The sequence below is a fragment of the Stegostoma tigrinum genome, chromosome 10 (genome assembly GCF_030684315.1).
Source record: "Stegostoma tigrinum isolate sSteTig4 chromosome 10, sSteTig4.hap1, whole genome shotgun sequence".
Classification (NCBI taxonomy): Eukaryota; Metazoa; Chordata; class Chondrichthyes; order Orectolobiformes; family Stegostomatidae; genus Stegostoma; species Stegostoma tigrinum.
In genome coordinates, this window is record NC_081363.1 from 3,842,603 (window position 1) to 3,861,958 (window position 19,356).

Here is a 19,356-nt window from a genome sequence, read left to right on the forward strand (position 1 = left end):
AGAATGGGAGGGGGAGTGGAAATGGTTTGCGACTGGGAGGACCTATTTATTCCAGTTCCCTCTCCCCATCCCCCTCTCTGATGAAGGGTCTAGGCCCGAAACGTAAGCTTTTGTGCTCCTGAGATGCTGCTTGGCCTGCTGTGTTCATCCAGCCTCACATTTTATTATCTTGGAATTCTCCAGCATCTGCAGTTCCCATTATCACTGTCTCCTTTGAGCAAGCCAATTCTGAATCCACATGGACAAGTCACTGTGGATCCCAGGCATCTGGATGAGCCTACCACATGGGACCTTGTCAAAAGCCTTACTAAAATTCTACGTGGACAACATCCACTACTCTACCCTCATTGATCACCTTTGTCACCTCCTTGAAAAATTGAAACAAGTCAGTAAGACATGACCTGCCCTGCACAAAGCTATGCTGACTGTCCTTAATTAGGCCATGCTTTCCTGAAAATATGTAAATCTTATCTCCAAGACTTCTTTCCAATAGCTTCCCAACCGATGTAAAACTCACCAGTCTAGTTTCCTGGATTATCCCTATTTCCCTTCCTGAACAGGGGAACAACATTAGCTACTCAGCAGTTCTCTAGGACCTCCCCAGTGGTTAATGAGGACACAAAAATCTTGGTCAAGGTCCCAGCATTCTTCGTTCCTGCCTCTCCCAAAAAACCTGGAGTAGATACAGTCGGGCCCTGGACAGTTATCCACCTTAAAGCTCTTTGAGAGATCCAATACCACTTCTTTCTTGATCTGAAAATACCCTCATATATTAACATGGTCTACACAAATCTCTCAACCCTCATATCCTTTTCCTAGCTGAATACCGAATCAAAGTCTTCATTTAGGGTCTCACCCATATTCTCGGCCTCTAAGCACAAGTTCCCTCCTTTATTCTTGAGTGGTCTTGCCTTCTCCCTATTTATCCTCTTGTTTTTAATGGATCTATAGAACGTCTTTCAGCCCGTTAGTGCCATCGCGTTCATTTATGTGTCTCTGCCTGCCCTTTCATTCTGATTTACTAGTCCTAACATCCATCTTCCCCTCCATCCCTCCACTTGCTGACCGGTTTCTCTGGTTCCCATGGCGCCCCACTCTTAGCTTTACATTGCCCCGAGGAGCACTACTAAACCTCCCTGCAGGGACACTGGCTCCCCTTCAGTTCAGCTACAAGCTGCCCCTGCTGTACAAGGGAACTGCTGCTCCAGGAGAGGCCCAATGACCCAGGATAAAATTCCCAAACTTTAAACAAACTTTACAGAAAATTAATATTTATTTTTGATTGAATATAAGATCAGTTACTTCCTTGCCAGGAATAATAAACTGAAAAACAGCGGTAACCAACTCCTGCTTTGTTGCATGTGAATATCACAATGTGATTCATCACCTACCTGTTTACTGACGTCACCAAGCTTGGCAAGCCTGAACTGGCACCAGAGCAACACTGAGAAAAAGGATTTCACTCCACAACAATGACCAATACCCCAGTGAGAGTCAGCACCTCCAGGACGGGAGGGGGACCCCGTATCCCAGTGAGAGTCAGCACCTTCAGGAGGGGAGGGGGACCCCGTATCCCAGTGAGAGTCAGCACCTTCAGGAGGGGACCTGTACCCCAGTGAGAGTCAGCACCTTCAGGAGGGGAGGGGGACCCTGTACCCCAGTGAGAGTCAGCACCTTCAGGAGGGGAGGGGGACCCTGTACCCCAGTGAGAGTCAGAACCTTCAGGAGGGGAGGGGGACCCTGTACCCCAGTGAGAGTCAGCACCTTCAGGAGGGGAGGGGGACCCTGTACCCCAGTGAGAGTCAGCACCTTCAGGAGGGGAGGGGGACCCCGTATCCCAGTGAGAGTCAGCACCTTCAGGAGGGGACCTGTACCCCAGTGAGAGTCAGCACCTTCAGGAGGGGAGGGGGACCCTGTACCCCAGTGAGAGTCAGCACCTTCAGGAGGGGAGGGGGACCCTGTACCCCAGTGAGAGTCAGCACCTCCAGGACGGGAGGGGGACCCCGTATCCCAGTGAGAGTCAGCACCTTCAGGAGGGGAGGGGGACCCTGTACCCCAGTGAGAGTCAGCACCTTCAGGAGGGGAGGGGGACCCTGTACCCCAGTGAGAGTCAGCACCTCCAGGACGGGAGGGGGACCCCGTATCCCAGTGAGAGTCAGCACCTTCAGGAGGGGAGGGGGACCCTGTACCCCAGTGAGAGTCAGCACCTTCAGGAGGGGAGGGGGACCCCGTACCCCAGTGAGAGTCAGAACCTTCAGGAGGGGAGGGGGACCCTGTACCTCAGTGAGAGTCAGCACCTTCAGGAGGGGAGGGGGACCCTGTACCTCAGTGAGAGTCAGCACCTTCAGGAGGGGAGGGGGACCCCGTACCCCAGTGAGAGTCAGAACCTTCAGGAGGGGAGGGGGACCCTGTACCTCAGTGAGAGTCAGCATCTTCAGGAGGGGAGGGGGACACTGTATCCCAGTGAGAGTCAGCACGTTCAGGAGAGGATGGGGACACTGTATCCCAGTGAGAGTCAGCACCTTCAGGAGGGGAGGGGGACCCTGTACCCCAGTGAGAGTCAGCACCTTCAGGAGGGGAGGGGGACACTGTATCCCAGTGAGAGTCAGCACCTTCAGGAGGGGATGGGGACCCTGTACCTCAGTGAGAGTCAGCACCTTCAGGAGGGGAGGGGGACCCTGTACCCCAGTGAGAGTCGGCACCTTCAGGAGGGGAGGGGGACCCTGTGCCCCAGTGAGAGTCAGCACCTTCAGGAGGGGAAGGGTGACAAATAAAACTTTCTAACTTAATAAATGGGTTTTTCTGAAACCCTTAGATCTGTAATGAATCTGTTACTGAGAAACTTGCCCACCTCAATAAATAAATCCAAAAACACAAAATTATGTTTAATTTATTTTGACTTTTAAAATGCATCTACCATTAAAAAAAATGCACACTAAAAGAGAGTTACAAATTGATGAGGTCGATGTCTTATTTCTAAAACATTTGCCATAAGCTGTGCTCCGCTGTTTGGGCAACACAGTGCACGTGGTTCAGAGCTACTGAGTGTTGGTTCAGAGCCCTGTCCAGCTGTCACGCCTCGTCCACACACTCTCCATCCGTCAATCACTTCAGTATCTCCATCGCGATGGGTCGCCAGCTGTGGGTGCAGGCTACAGAGAGCACCATGAGTAAGTTGTAAAGATTTCCAGGATAAGGGTGTGTGGCAAAGATGAGAGTTTTACCAATTGTGCCCACTGGGAAATAGCCAGTGTCTCCTTGTGACACAGCTAATTCGGGAATGCTCGCAGTCTAATATAACTCGAACTGAGGGAGTAGGATTCTGAACAACAGTCACGTGGGATTCAAAACACTGACTCTGCTTCCCCTCTCTTCACAGATGCTGCCAGACCTGCTGAGTTTCTCCAGTAATTTCTGTTCCATCTTCAAGTACTTTGCTGCTACTCAGGAATAACGCATAACACGTGTGCGTGTCTCCAAAAAGCTCTTTGTTAAAATCTTCAGTGAGCTGCTGAACACATTCCAAGACGGAGAAGGACCTCAGCCACACCACGAGAGTTACTTCTGCCCCAAAGGTTTATTTACACATGGGGTCCTGAGACGGCTTTGGCTCCCGGTTCTCAATCGTAGAGGCTGTCGTCCGAGTCGCTGTCCCCGTCCAGGGGAAGCTGCAGAATGCTCGCTGCCTCATCCAGTTCCTGCTGCACCTGCTCCAGGTCCTGTTCACTTGGGAGGCAGATGTCTGGGGTCTCCGAGGAACACGACTCAGCCGCTTCCTCCCACTTGCCAGAATGCGGGTGGGGCTTCTCCTGCACCGTGGACCCCATGCCCCCAGCCCCGGCAAACCTGTGGCGCCTCTGCTGCAGGAACAGGAGCGCTGCCTCCTGGACAACCTGGGAACAGTCGGTGGTACCAAACTCAGGCCCATTGACACTGATGTGCATGAGGCTGTTGAGGAGCTGGGTGCTGGGCTCGCTGAGGAAGGAGCAGCCTCCTCGGAGCCGGCCAGTGATTCTCCTGAGTGCCCCCAAGCCCCGCTCAGACCAGCTGTTGGTGATGGGCATGGAGAGGGAGACCTCAGCCAGGGGCAGGAGGGCAGCACACGAGCGGTGTAGTTCAGTCTTGAGGGTGAAGAGGCGCCGGAGGCACCATTCAGTCACCGTCACCCGGGTATCAGTCAGCACCGAGTCCGGCACGTTGTTCTTCCAGGTGTGCAGGTCGAACTTGAGCTTTGCCCACTCTGCAAGGAGCCGGGTCAGCTTGGTCTCTCCCCCCTCCGCCTCCCGATAGAAGTGCGCAGCCAGCGCCCGCATCTCGGGCTGGCCGTACTCGGCAAAGTCCGCCGACTCCGGGGACGGCACCAGCAGCGGGTTGAAGATGGAGAAAGCGGAGACTAGCGGCAGGGACGCTCCAAACCTACGCTGCAGGTCGGCCTTGATAGCTGTCACGTAGGCGTCGAGCAGGGACCTGAGCTCGGCCTCTTGCTCTGGGCTGGGCGGTGACAGACCCGCTGAAGCCAGGCGCCCGGTGGACAGGAGGTCGGCTTTGAGTCGGGTCAAGGCCTCCCTAGAACCTGCAGCCTCGTTCAACTTGTAGACAGTGTACTTGATGGAGGGTTCCAGGGTGAAGTAATTCACAGTGCCCTTGCGGAAGACCTTGCTGAGGCCAGCCAATATGGGAGAGACTTCCTGCAGGATGTAGAGGGCCCCGGCAAAGCGCACATTCCTCATCTGGATCGCTAGACCACAGGCTGTCGCATCCACCTGCTCAAACTGGCTCAGGAGCTGCAGCAGGGTTGGGTAGTCACTGTAAGCCCCCTCCACTGAGGCCTGAAAGGAGACCCGTCTCTTCCGGCAAGCCCTCTTCAGCCTACGCAGCAGGGCCATCTTCAGCTGTCTGCTGGGCAGGACCTTTTCCAGCCCCATGTTGAGGTAGGCCTCTGCCAGAGGCGTGCACTTCTCCAACAGCTCCCACAGCTGCTGGAGGTAGGACTCGACCCTGAGCAGGTAGCGACACTCTGGGCAGGACGAAGCTCCGGCCAGCATGAGCCGGTGACATAGGCAGTGGAAAGCGATGAGGGACGGGTTGAGCTCCTGGAGCCTGGCGGCCACCCCGACCCGCTCTGAGGTCATGACCTCACCACCATCGGTCACTAGCGAAGCCATGCGCTGGACGGGCAGCTCGAGCCGAGCCACAGTGCGGCTGATCAGTGCGGCCAGCTCCTCGGACGGGTCTGACTCTGGGCTGAGGAGGGCAGTCTGCACAAACAGGAAGTTGGTCGATACCTCTGCCGTCTTGGGGTCGACGTACTGGACGAAGGCAGCGAGGGCAGCCAGGTCCTCAGCGTCAGCGCCCGGGCAGCCGGTCACTCGGTCAGACAACAGGCCATAGCAGCTGGCCTGCCTGACCTGGGACACCAGCCGGTTGCAGATCACCTGCCCCAGCGAGACAAACACCTCACGCAGGGTGTCGGGTCGGCGGAAGTGGGTAGCCCCCTTCAGGCCTGCCTCGGCCAGCAGCCTCAGCACCGACAGCAGCTTGGCGGTGGGCAGCTCCTCCCGGGCTAACCAGTAGGCAGCCAGGAAGAGAGCATGGAGAGCCGCCCCTTCCTCTTTCTCCTTTTCGGCCATCTCCCTCTCGGGCATACGCCCAGTCAGCTCTGCGTGTACGGCCGCTGCGTGCTGCTGTGACTCTGCATGGGCCTGCAGCGTTGACTTCTTGTAGCGGACAGCTGGAGTGCCGTTAAACACCTTAGTCTTGTTTTGCTTGTTCTGAGTGTCGTGCCTGCGGCACAGGTAGCAGTACATGCCCTGGCCCTCCTCATACAACAGCCAGTAAACACCCGTCCGCTCGCAGTACGTCAGGTCCCTGTCGGATAGCCACTTGTGAACAAACCTGTCACCCCGCCTGTAGTCAGGCTGCACCCGCTCACAGCCCAGCCGCTGGCACTTGTACAGGGCGTGCACCTGGCCCGAGTCGTACTGCGCAAAGACCTCGCGGAATGCAGCCTCCAGCTCTGCAACCTGCCCGTCCCGACTCTTGCTCGCCTCCTGCTGGTGCTTGCCAGAAAGCACGTCCTCCCCTCCTGCTGGCTGAAAGGATGGTGAGGGACTGATGCAGTCAGCGTCAGGAGAATCTACAGGACAAGACACACAAAAGCAACACCATGACTATCACTGGGGATATATTCAGGAAGGTCATGTCCACCAATTGTGGACTGTGTTGTCTTTCACAGGCGGGGTGGGGAATCAAGGGACATAGTCTCATAATTAAGGGACAGGTCATTCAGGACTGAGGTGAGGAGAAACATCTTCACTCAGACAGTGGTGAACTTGAGGAATTCTCTACCCCAGATAGCTATGCAAGCTCAGTCACTGAACAAGTTCAAGACAGAAAGGGACACGTTTAAGAACAAAAGGCAGGAATGGGGTAGTGCAGTAAACGGTGTTGAAATAGACGCTCATTGAGTGTTCTCAAAGGGCTGAATGGCCTTACCTGTTCCTAATTCACAGAATCCCTACAGTGCAGGCAGAGGCCATTCAGCCCAACGAGTTCACACCAACTCTCCAAACAGCATGCCACTCAGACCCACCCTATCCATGTAGCCCTGCGTAGCCCATGGCTAATCTTATAGCCACAGTCTTTATATCATGAGTCAATGTTGGAGACTCCGATAGCAACATTGTCTGTCTGGCATGATTCCGTGAGTTGGGACGATTTCGCTTCATTAGTCTGAGTCACACCTCTCCCAATTTTGACATTAGCCCCTTGATAACAGAAAGGAGGGTTGACAGGACTGAGCTTCCTGTTGGTGTTCTCAGTGCTGAGGACCATGCCGGTGGTTGGTCTAATTTCATTTCTTTGTTTAGATTTTGTAGCAGTTTGATACAATTGAGTCGCTGAGTTACGAGAATCAAAGGCACTTGTCATTCTTACTATGGCTGAGGCTAGCATTCAATGCCACTTTATTCAGCAAAGTTAAATTTCACCAGCTGCCCAAGACACAGGAGCAGAAGTAGGCCATTCAGCCCATCAAGTCTATTCCATCATTCAATGAGATCATGGCGGATCTGATAACCCTTAAGTTCACTTTCCTTCCTATTCCCCATAACCCTTGATTCCCTTCAAAATGTGTCTATCTCAATCTTGAACATAGTTAATGACCCAGCCTTGGAAATCCTCAGCAGTTAAGAAGTCTACGGATTCCCTACCCGCATAAGAAATTCCTCTTCATCTCTGTCTTAAATGTGTAACCCCTTACTTTGACATGATGCCAAGGAGGAAAAGCCTTCCTGCATCTACTCTGTGAAGGCCCTCAAGAAGGGTCACTGGACCTGAAATGTTAAATCTGCCGTCTCCCCACCGATTTCTAAAAAAAATTCATTTGCGGGATGTGGACGTCACTGGCTGTGACCAGCATTTATTGCCTGTCCCTAGTTGCCCCTTGAGAAGGTGGGGGTGAGCTGCTTCTTGAGCCGCTGCACCCTTCCTGCTGTGGTTTGACCCAGAATGCCCTTAGGGAGGGAATTCCAGGATTTCGACCCAGCAACAGTGAAAGAACGGCGATATATTTCCAAGTCAAGATGGTGAGTGGCTCAGGGGAGAACTTGCAGGGGGTGGTGTTCCCATGTATCTGCCCTTGTCCTTCTAGATGGAAATAGTCATGGCAGATGGGATATGTTGTGGGAAATGAGAGGTTCTGCACTTTGGCAGGAAGATAGAGGTGCCGAATATAATTTAAGGGGGCAAGTTTGCAGAAAGCTACAGCATACAGGTATTTGGGAGATCCTCTGGATGAATTTCAAATTTCAGGTGCTATCTGAGGATCTTTGGTGATTTTTTCCAATGTATCTTGTAGATGGTACACACTGCTGTGACTGAGCGTTGCTGATGGAAGGAGTGAATGCTTGTGGATCTGGTGCCAAGCAAGCAGACAGCTTTACCCTGGATGGTGTCAAGCTTTGAGTGTTGTCTGGGCTTCTCTCATCCAGGCAAATGCTCATAGAATCCCTACAGTGTGGAAACAGGCCCTTCGGCCCAACAAGTCCACACCAAACCGCATAAGAGTATCCGACCCAGTCCCATCCCCTTATAACCAAACCACCTAATCTACACCTCCCTGAACACTATGGGCAATTCAGCATGGCTAATCCACCTAACCTGCACATCTTTAGACTGTGGGAGGAGACTGGAGCACCCGGAGGAAACCCACGCAGACACGGGGAGAATGTGCAAATTCCACATAGACAGTCGCCCGAGGCTGGAATTGAACCCGGGTCCCTGGTGCTGTGAGGCAGCAGTGCTAATCGCTGAGCCTCTATGTTGCCCAACAAGTGGGGAGTATTCCATCACACTCCTGATTCGTGCCCTGTAGATGGTGGACAGGCGTCGGCCTAGAGAATCTTCTCTGGACTGCTTCTAATATCAACACATCTTTCATAAATAAGGGGACCAAAACTATCCACAGTACTCCAGTTGAAGTCTAACTGGAGTCTTGTACAACTTTAACAACACCTCCCATTTTTATAACAAGGTGTGAGGCTGGATGAACACAGCAGGCCAAGCAGTATCTTTGGAGCACAAAAGCTGACGTTTCGGGCCTAGACCCGTCATCAGAAAAGGGGGAGTGGGAGAGGATTCTGAAATTAACAGGGAGAGAGGGGGAGGCGTATCAAAGATGGATAGAGAAGATAGGTGGACAGAAGACAGACAAGTTAAAGGGGCGAGGATGGAGCCAGTAGAGCTGAGTGTAGGTGGGGAGGTAGGGAGGGGATAGGTCAGTCCAGGGAGGATGGACAGGTCAAGGGGGCACGTACAGGTCAACGGGGTGGGATGAGGTTAGTAGGAAGAAAATGAGGGTGCGGCTTGAGGTGGGAGGTGGGGATAGGTGAGAGGAAGAACATGTCAGGGAGGCGAGGACGAGCTGGGCTGGTTTTGGGATGCAGTGGGGGGAGGGGAGATTTTGAAGCTTGTGAAGTCCACATTGATACCATTGGGCTGCAGGGTTCCCAAGCGGAATATGAGTTGCTGTTCCTGCAACCTTCGGGTGGCATCATTGTGGCACTGCAGGAGGGCCATGATGGGCATGTCATCTAAGGAATGGGATGGGGAGTTGAAATGGTTCATGACTGGGAGGTGCAGTTGTCTATTGCGAACTGAGCGTAGGTGTTCTGCAAAGTGGTCCCCAAGCCTCCGCTTGGTTTCCCCAATGTAGATTATATTCTGCTCCTCTATTCTTCCTGCCAAAGCGCAGAACCTCACATTTGCCACAATATGTTCCATCTGCCAAATTTTTGCCTGCTTGCCTCACCTGTCTATATCCCTCTGAGTCAGCCTTACCTTCCCACCTACTGTAAATTGATAATAGTACCTTTCATTATCCAAGCCATTAATACATTTTATACAAAACTGCAGCCCCAGCACTGACCCCTGTGGAACTACACTAGTTACAGCATGCAATCCTGTAACTTGTTTATCCCAACTCTGCCTTCTATTAATGAGCCAGGTTTGCAGCAGTACTAACTTAAACCCTCAGCTTGAAATGGAGGGAGACAGGGCCCAGGGAACAACCAGAGGCTAAGGCTGCCCATGTGGGAGGGGTTACGATGGGAGGGCAGGCAATCGGCCATCCCTGGCTTAAGGCAGGCCTGAAACGAGACGGAAACATTAGAAATATCGAGGAAGCTGCCAGTAACAAGAACAATCAACACATTCAAACAAGGCTCCAAAGTTAAACGTCTCAAGAGAATTTATCTAAATAAACCTACCATCAATAACCAAAAACATGGTTAAAGGTAAATTTTAAAGAATCTCTTAAAGAGACATTCCAAGAGAAAGAGACAGTTCTTGGATTGGAGACCCAAGTAACTGAAGGCATTGCTGCCAATGATGTGGCAATTAGAATCGAGAGATGCCGTAATAAGAGGAATGCATATATATTTCAAATAGTTGAGAGGCTGGAGGTGATCATGAAAGGAGGGAAGGGTGCGAACTTAGCTGCAACAAAGAGCAAAGAAATGCAGGTTCTGCCTGGGGAGCTATTAGCTGTCTTGGAGTCTGGGATATAAAGCTCAGGTGGGGCATGGCACTTCAACCAGTACAGTTTACAGGCAACTTCCCCCACCTCACCACCAAGTGACCCTTATCCCAGCCTCCAACTCTTAAATTACCCCCAGCACCACACCAATCCCCAAGCCCTTCTCATTCTCCCACAGCCACAACCCCTCCCCATCCCTCAAGCCACAGGCTTTTCGGAAACTCACGGCCACAGACACTGCAGGCAAACTTCCTCCGCTTGGCAATGCCAAAGCTGCTGGTGGTCTCAACCGTGTCACCGCTGGCATCAATGGTCAGTGTTAGGGCGACTGGAGGCTGTTCATCCTGGCTGGTATTGTCCTGTTGGTCAAGCTGCATGAGGAGGGGCTCAGTCCCTGAGACCTGGGCCCCCTCAGGTTTCTCCGCCTCCTCACCAGGCTCCGGGGGATCAGCAAGGGTCCGGCTCTGTGAGGCAACCCCGTGGGGTAGTGCTCCACTGGCATGGGAGTACAGGTGATCCCTCAGGCTGCTCCGCACACTGAACCGCTCTCCACAGTAGTGACACGAGTAGAGTTTGTGGTGCTTGCCCCGTTTGAAATTGAGGCCGGGGACCTGCAGCCCTACCGAGGGCCCACCCCGGGACCCTGCTGAAAGGTTCTGGCCATAATCGTCCAAAGTCAGCTGTCCAGCAGCGTCCTGGCTGCTAGCCGTATTTACCGGAGCACGGGCATACCGATGCTCGGGGATGTTGGATGGCACTCCGACCGACACCTGGCACAGCGGGTCTGCTCCCTGGCTTGTCATCCCACTCCGATTGCTGGGTGGCTGGAGGTCCCTCACGGCCAGCTTCTGGGAACCAGAGATCTGGATACCGTACAGGTTGGGCGACTGCAGAGGCAGCACATCAGGATGCTGGACAAAGACTTGCCCACCGTGGCCTGCCTCATGGACCAGGTTGTACGCATGCAGGAATCGGATCCCCTCCTCCAGGCGGTTTGGGTCCACGGGCTGTTTTGGACCTTTGCCCGTGTACATCAGGTGCAGCAGGTAGCTGAAGATGTCTGGCTGTATGTCTACTGGCTGGACCTTGATGTAGTCACTGTCGGGCAAAAGAGAAGCAAAAGAGGTAATTTTGCGCAGTGCGCTCTCTTTCAAATGCACCCCGAAAACATCAACCCACACCATCACACCAGAGACATCAAAGGGAGAAACATTAAACCAAACTCTCAAATGGGTGTAAAAGACCATCCTGCTGTGATTTCAAAGCTGAGCAGAATTCTCTCTGGTATCCCAACAAACACTTATTGCTCAGCTAGGGTGATAGGGCTGTTGTCACGTCACTGGGGCGAGAGCTTGCAGTACACAAAGCAGCTTTCCTGCTGCGAAACACTTTGGGATGCCGTGAGGTGTCGGAAAGTGAGAGTCGTCATTGTCCCTATGGACATATCCTGCTGCCTCAGTGAAGATACACAACTAGGGGAGAAAATGGCCTTGTGGTTTTATTGCTGCACAGTTAATGCAGAGGCAGAGGACCGGGCGTTTGAAACCCATAACAGCAGACAATAGAATTCAAAATCAATCAATAAATGATGACCATGAAACCCATTGCCCAATATCAGGAAAAACCCATCTGGTTCACTAAGTCCTTTAGGGAAGGAAACTGCCATCCTTACCTGGTCTGGCCTACATGTGACACCAGACCCACAGCAATGCGTTTGACTCTTAACTGCCCTCTGGGCAATTAGGGATGGACAATAAATACTGGCCTGGCCAGAGATACCCTCAGCCTGTGAATGAATAAAAACAACTGGTGGTGGGCCAGTCTAGGGCCACTGCTGGCTACCAGGCCAGGTGGAGCGAGAGGGGGCCCAGGTGGTGACCTGTGCCAGTACAGGAATCGAAACCATGCATTCATTGCCCTGTTGGATAAAGCAGCACCCAGTCAGGTATTAGACAAATAAATTTAGGATTTAGAAGCTGGGGATCCCAGGGTGAAGTCCAACCCCAAAGGGACCAATAACAGAGTGAGGAAGAGATCAAAGGTGATTGGGATGAACAGAGGCAGCATGCGCGACAGGGAGACAGTGTGACGTGAGGGTGATGAGAGTGCAACCGGGGGAACAAGAGCGCGATGAGGATAGAGAGAGCGTGGCAGGGACAGCGACACACAGAGAGGGTGAGAGGCAGACGGAGAGAGATGGAGAGACAAGAGACAGAGAGAGAGGATGCCTCTTACCTCGACTGATGAATAAAAATCATTTTGAAGTAATTGGAAAATGCAGCCAGTACTGAGCGATGAGCTTTGAAATGAATGTCCCCAACTGCAACCGTGCAGTCACACAGGAAACCAAACTCCCTCTGGATATTCAACTGTTGCAGCAGCACCAGGCCATGATTAGCTACGTCCATGATGCAGCTCTGTAGGGTACAAAAAGGCTGATTAACAATCCACTTCTGTAGGCTAGAGGCCACAGCTTACCTTGCTCGCAGATACTGAAACCGAGCAACTCTGGTACTGGGACAGGGACCAGGAGATAGAGAGTCAAATCCCACCACAGCCGTACAATTTGTGAAACTGATTCCTACAATCTCATCTTCTGCAAGAAGTCACCACAAACCAAGGAGGCTGGCTGACTGTGACAGAGTACAACAGCTTGTCATGGTTATTAAAATTGAAACGATAGAGTTAACAATTAATACTAAAGACTCAGAGTCAGGTTGTCATGGATAAGAACAAGTTCTTTATTTCAGACTCTGCGCAGAGGACGCGTTCCCCCCACCACTTGAGCAAGACGAAGGCACGCCCCACGCTTGACTTTATCAGGTTTTATACATATGCTGGTGCTGGGCAGGTTACATTAAGACTTACACAATTAACTGAACCAGTACAATTCCATACCATATGTGGAATTCTTCTACAAGCTTAACCTTAACTTGCTCGTGTAGCACTGTGCTCTGCAAAGCTTAACCGTCTACTTCCTTATCTTGCTCATGTAGCATTGTGCTGTTTTCTTTGTTTACGTATTTCTGCAATTCCCTTAATCATTTCTAAAGATATTGCTCAAGGTTGATCACTCAAAATTTTCCAACACAAGCTTCACCAGAATCCTTCAAATTCCAGAACCTCCTGTCATCATCCAACCAGCCAAAACCTGACTCCCATTCCCCAGTAGTACACTGTTAACCCTCAACTCCCCTCCAGAACAGGCAACTAAATCCAGGCACTGCCCACATCACAAAACAGTCACAGAGCTGTTCAGCCTGGAAACTCATCCATGCCACCCAGATATCCAAAATTAATCCTGTTGGCTAACATCTGGTCAATATTCCTCTATACTCTTCCAATGCATGTGCCCATCCAGAAGCCTTTTAAATGTTGTAATTGTACCAGCCTCCACCACTTCCTCTGGCAGCTCATTCCATACACCACCCTCTGTGCAAAGAAGGTGCCTCTCTGAGTCCTCTTATATCTTTCCCCTCTCATCTTAAATCCTATGCCCTCTAGTTTTGGGCTTTCCGAGACTAGGGAAAAGACCTTGGCTATTCACCCTATCTATGTTCCCCATGATTTTATAAACCTCTATATGGTCACCTCTCAGCCTCTGACACTATTTGGAAAATAGCCCCAGTCTATTCAGCTTCTCCCTGTAGTTCAAACCCTCCAACCCTGGCAACATCCTTGTGTATTTTTTCTGGACCCTTTCATGTTCTTCAACATCTTTCCTATAACAGGGAGGCCAGAACTGAAGGCCATGTTCCAAAAGTGGCCTAACCAATGTCCTGTACGGCTGCAACATGACCTCCCAACTCCTATGCTCAAATGGGTTCTTCACTGCCCTGTTGACCTGGGATTCCACTTTCATGGAACCATGAACCTGCACCCCAAGGTCTCTTCGGTTGGCAACACTCCCCAGGACCTTACCATTAAGTGTATAAGTCCTGCTCTGATTTGCCTTTCCAAAATGCAACACCTCATGTTTATCTAAATTAAACTCCATCTGCGCCCCCCACTCCTCGGCCCATCTAACAAAGACCCCGTTGTACTCTGGGGTAATCTTCTTCGTTGTTCACTACACCACCAATTTTGGCATCAACCACAAACTTACTCTTCCTGGTGAAAGTACACCATGGTCACTCCTTTGAAGAGGAGCAAGGTATTCTCGCCATGTGCTGGAACTCCTTCGTCAAAGTAGATTAATTGGATCATTTCCATATGACCGCACTTCAAAATGACTTCCCTGCTTGTATTTTGGAGAATTTGGAGAACTTGGCACTACAAAAACATAATGCGGTCTTTCTGCACAGGAAAGGAAAGGAAGTTGCAGAGTACTCATGGTTATATAGTGTGGGAGCAGGCCATTCGGCCCATCAAGTCCACACCAACCCTCCAAAGAGCATCCCACCCAGACCCATTTCCTAGCCCATTCCTGCATTTCCCAACCTCGACATTCTGGGGAAAATTAGCATGGTCAGTCCACCCAAACCGCACATCTTTGGACTGTGGGAGGAAACCCATGCAGACACAGGGAGAATGTGCAAACTCCACACAGAGGCTGGAATCGAACCTGGGCCCCCTGGTGCTGTGAGGGAGCAGTGCTAACCATTGAGCCACCTGCCTGTCGTTACATTAAAATCACAGCATGGCGGGTTGTGGGCTCTATTCTACTTTGCTGTCTGCCAATCCTGACCCCACGGACACACTGCCCGGTAATTTACACAGCCCCTACACCCAATCAGTACAAAGCAATGAGTCATCCAGATTTGAAGTGTTAGCATGCTCTCTCTCCATGGAAGCTGCCTGACCTGCTGCTCTCTCCAGCATTTGTTGTGTTCAGTACAGATTCCAGCAGCTGCAGTAATTTGTTCCTTCACAAAGGAGTGACTTTGTTGTATTACAATCCAGTGATTCCCTTTACAAGCTCAATTAGGGAAATGCTCCTCTACACTGAGTGAACCACTAGCTGGGTCAAACAGCTAGAATCGGAAGCACAGATGCATACCAGGGCACCAGCATCTTTGAACCACAGGGTGGGGGTTGGGGAGAGTTGTGAATTGGTATGAGAAATTATAAAACAAAAAGAAAATTCAAGAAAATTATTTAAGTGATCTTCTTTTAAAAATTATTCTTATAGCTTTACGTGCGACAACAGGCTTCTACACGTCTTCGCTTGTTTTCATAACCTGACCGGCTTGTTCGGCCAGGTCAGAGGGCACTTAAGAGTCAACCACACTGCGGTAGACTCACATGTAGGACATCAGTGAACCAGCTGGGTTTTTATAATAATGCAGCGAGGAAAGAGGTCACTTGGCCCATCCTGCCTGTACCATCTCTTAAATTCTTGATCTCAAAAGGAATCAAGGGCTACGGGGAGAGTGCAGGGAAGTGGTGTTGAAATGCCCATCAGCCATGATTTAAATGGCAGAGTGGACTTGATGGGCCGAATGGCCTTACTTCCACTCCTATGTCTTTTGATCTCTCTGAACAGCATTCCACCCAGTCTCAGCCTCCCCCTCACTGTATCCCTGTAATCGCACATTTAGAGCCATAGACTCATAGAGGTTTACAGCATGGAAACAGGCCTTTCGGCCCAACTTGTCTCTGTTGCCCAGTTTTCACAATTAAACTAGTCCCATTTGCCCGCATTTGGTTCACGTCCCTCCATCCCTATCCCATCCACGTAACTGTCTAAATGTTTCTTAAATGACAAAACAGTACTTGCTTCCACCACTACATCTAGGAGCCCCTTTCAGACACTCACCACAGTGTGAGAAAAAAAATTGTCCCCCGGACCCTGTGTAGTTCTCCCCACTCACGTTAAGCCTATGCTGTCTAGTTTTAGGCTCCCATATCGTAGAGAAAAGCTGTTGGCTATCTACCTTATCTATGCCTCTCGTGATTTTATAGGTCTCTATGAGGTCATCCCTCAGTCCCTTATGCTCCTATGCTACGTCCACCTAGCCTACACATCCAGAGACTCTACAGAGCAATTTAGCACAGCAAATCCACCCAACCCACACATCTTTGGTGGTCAGTTTTACAGTTTTGTGATTCCTAGAATATTTAACATGTATTCAGATTCTCAAATTGCTCTGCCGTGGAATTTGAATTTATAGCCTCTGGACAATCAGTCCAGACCATAATGTACCAGGCAACTGACTGAGATTCCCCCGTCTTTAATTGACATGGAGACAGTTTGTAACAGACCATTAGATCATTCAGACAGGGCAAGGGCTTGGTGATAAAGCCTTGAAATGAAACATTACCTGGGCTAAAACCAGGAAATACAAAGAGGCAATGAGTTTAGTTGCCAGATTGTTCACACTGAGTGACAGCCCAAAGTTGAATCAAACTGCCTCCTTATATCAAAACAGCGACCCTATAACGTTTTTAAAACCATCAGAGGTGAAACAAGCAAAGGGCTGCAATCTTGCAGGTAAAAGCAACTGCACCATGCCTCCAGCAACTCACGCATCAATTCCTATCAGTTGCTGCTGTGGTTATCTCAGGCTACAGGGTGAGATTTAACAAGCCCTATTTCGAAGGGGCCGAGAAACCACATTCTGAGTGCATGCAGCTCAGTACATGTTGGTTCAGGGAGCCGTGAATGTGATTATACCACACAATGTTAAGTTCAACGCAGAATCCCTTCCCTCCACCCACCCCTCCCCCACACCATCCCCAGTCTAAAACCCACTTTAACATTTTTAAAGTTAGCTCTAGTTAAAGTAGAGGATGGCAGCTTATTGCAGTTGGCGAGAATGCAAGTTTCAGATTACAATCAGATCAGTGATGATCTTACGGAATGAGAGCAACGGGAGCTGTTGAATGCTCCTGCTCCTCGTTAAGACCACAATTACAAGTCTTTACCCTTCACCACCTCAGTGCTCTCTTTACTCCGAGATGATTTCCAAACCTATATACTATTTTCTATCACGGGCACAAGTGGTATCCACTTCTGCAACACGGTAGGACTGTGCACCGTCTCAGCTCACCTGCTGCTGAAACTGTCATCTCTACCCCCATTACCCCCACATCACACCAGCACTTTCCCAGATGCTCTCCACTGCATGCTTCCAAACTCACAGCAAACAGACTGTAGCATTCTTTGCATGGGGTAAAGTTAATAAATTTGTGGATGCGGTGCCAATCATGAAAGCTGATTTCTCTTGGATGGTGTTGAGCTTTCTGAGTGTAGTTTTAGATGCATCCATCCAGACAATTGAGGACTATTCCATCACACCCCTGATTTGTGTCTTATAGACGACAGACAGGCTTTCAGGAGTCAGGAGGTCAGTTACTTGTTGCCATATTCCTAGCCTCTGATTTGTTTTTGTAGCCACAGTATTCATATAGTGAGTCCAGTGCAGGTGCTGGACAATGGTAACTCCCTATCAAGATGATTGACACCACCCAAAAAATAGCAGCCCGCTTGATTGGCACCACACCCACAAGCCTCCATCACCGACGCTCAGTAGCAGCAGTGCATACCATCTGCAGAAATTCACCAAAGATCCTTCCAAACCCACAACCACTTCCATCTACAAGGACTTGGGCAGCAGAGACATGGGAACACCACCCCCTGCAAGTTCCCCTCCAACCCACTCACCATCCTGACTTGGAAATATATTGCTGTACCTTCACTGTCATTGGGTCAAAATCCTGGAATCCCCTCCCTAAGGGCATTGTAGGTCAATCCACACCATGTGGACTGCAGCGGTTCAAGAAGGCAGCTCACCACCACTTTCTCAAGGGGCAAGTACGGGCAGGAAAAGTTCAGTGATCCAGTGAATTCATTCATCCACTGAATGAATAAACCACCACAGAAAGCAGGAACTGGCCATTTGACCCACTCACCCATCGTAACCAATCATGGCTGATCCTCTATCTCAACATACACTACTGTTCTCACTTTCTCTATACATATGTACACTCCTCGACTCTTTTAGCCTCATAACTTCTGTTAACCTATTGCCCTGGTGCTTGCTGATCAATGCTAGGCTCCCAATTAAGCAGGGTCTCAATTTATAAATTGTTATCCATTTCCAAATCCCTCAATGGCCTTAATCCTCCCTCCCATCCTCCCCCTCTCTTTCATGCTCCCACACAACCCTCTGCAATGTCCGGTCTCCTCTAAGGAAAAATGTTGCTGACAGTGCAGCTTGATCGAAAGGAAGGAAATTACAGTCATATTAACTCCACGGTGCTCACTAACCAAGCAATTTGAACAGCTCACAGATAGAACTGCCCTACACCACACACAGTTATATTTCTCTCTCCTCCGATGCTGCCTGGCCTGCTGTGCTCCTCCAGCTCCACACCTTGTTATCTCAGACTCCAGCATCGGCACTTCCTACTATCTCTGGTTACATTCACTCTCTTCCCCACTTTGGTAAGTCAGACAAAATGCCCTTCCATTTCCCTCAGGGACGTGGAGACCATGCAACATCAGATACCCAGAGAGGTTCGTCTCCCTCACAGAATGACCACACACCTGCCGCAGGGATAAAAACAAACAAACACACAAACACATACCCAACCTCCCACCTCAATCAGAGACAAATAGATTCATCTCCTTCCCTTCTATATCCAAGAGGGACACAGACCCCCACACGCCCACAACCCCATCATCACCACCACCGGGATGCACAGCCCTGCTCCATTAGGCCACAGGGGCCCTGGGAGTGAGGTTACATATCCTCCCCTGTGGTGGGTGGAGGGTGTCCACAGGACTCCGGCACAGATCCTGGGATGTGTGGGGATGGGGGTCTGTTTCTCCCCTCATGGTCGGGTCTCTCTCGCCCTGGCATTTGGGATCTCTGATGCACCCCATCATGGGATGTGGTCTCTATCTCGCTCTCCCCTGAGGTCTTTCTGTCATACTCCCCCAGGGGTTGGGGTCTCTCTTGTACTCCCCCAGGAATAGGGGTGTGTCTCTCTCTCTCTCTCACCCCCCCAGGGGTCGGGTCTCACTGTCCCTCTCTACCCCCAGGAGTGTGGATATCTCTCTTCTCCCACTCTCCCCCTAGGGGTGGGGTATCTCTCTGTTCCTCTTATCGCGTTCTCCCCCGGGGGTGGGGTTTCTCTGTCCCTCTCTCCCCCTGGGGTGGGTGGGGTTTCTCTGTCCCTCTCTCCCCCTGGGGTGGGGGGGGGTTTCTCTCTTTCTCTGTCCCTCTCTCCCCCTGGGGTGGGGGGGTTTCTCTGTCCCTTACCTGTGACCCTGGCGACAGCGCGAGCGTCGACGACGTCAAGGAAACGCCGCACCCCTCGTTGCGCGCTGACGTCACTCGACCCGACGTCACTGGTCCCGGTTAAACTCCGCC

General features: G+C 51.0%; 1 protein-coding gene across 3 annotated transcripts; it reads right to left on the bottom strand.

Annotated features, from left to right (window-relative positions):
* Nucleotides 1-2,874: 2,874 nt before the first annotated feature.
* On the bottom strand, nucleotides 2,875-19,302 carry LOC125455941 (zinc finger protein 862-like). Of its 3 annotated transcripts, none has more exons than XM_048538529.1 (4): nucleotides 19,246-19,302; nucleotides 12,272-12,453; nucleotides 10,263-11,134; nucleotides 2,875-6,136 (listed from the first exon to the last, which is right to left on the bottom strand). In XM_048538529.1, exons 2-4 carry the CDS (start codon nucleotides 12,442-12,444, stop codon nucleotides 3,621-3,623), a joined length of 3,561 nt encoding a protein of 1,186 aa, XP_048394486.1. In that variant the 5' UTR covers nucleotides 12,445-12,453; nucleotides 19,246-19,302; the 3' UTR covers nucleotides 2,875-3,620. The 3 variants fall into 3 exon arrangements, with proteins under 3 accessions (XP_048394486.1, XP_048394485.1, XP_048394484.1); XM_048538528.1 differs by lacking the exon at nucleotides 19,246-19,302 and adding an exon at nucleotides 17,525-17,544; XM_048538527.1 differs by lacking the exon at nucleotides 19,246-19,302 and adding an exon at nucleotides 12,935-13,001.
* Between the last annotated feature and the right edge of the window lie 54 nt (nucleotides 19,303-19,356).

Excerpts from the sequence above, each read along its gene's own strand:
- LOC125455941 (XM_048538528.1), bottom strand. Across the intron at positions 11,135-12,271 it reads ATTTTTATTCATCAGTCGAG|TGACTACATCAAGGTCCAGC; the intron begins GTAAGAGGCATC and ends TTTGCCCGACAG. Across the intron at positions 6,137-10,262 it reads TGCCTGCAGTGTCTGTGGCC|ATTCTCCTGACGCTGACTGC; the intron begins GTGAGTTTCCGA and ends CTTGTCCTGTAG.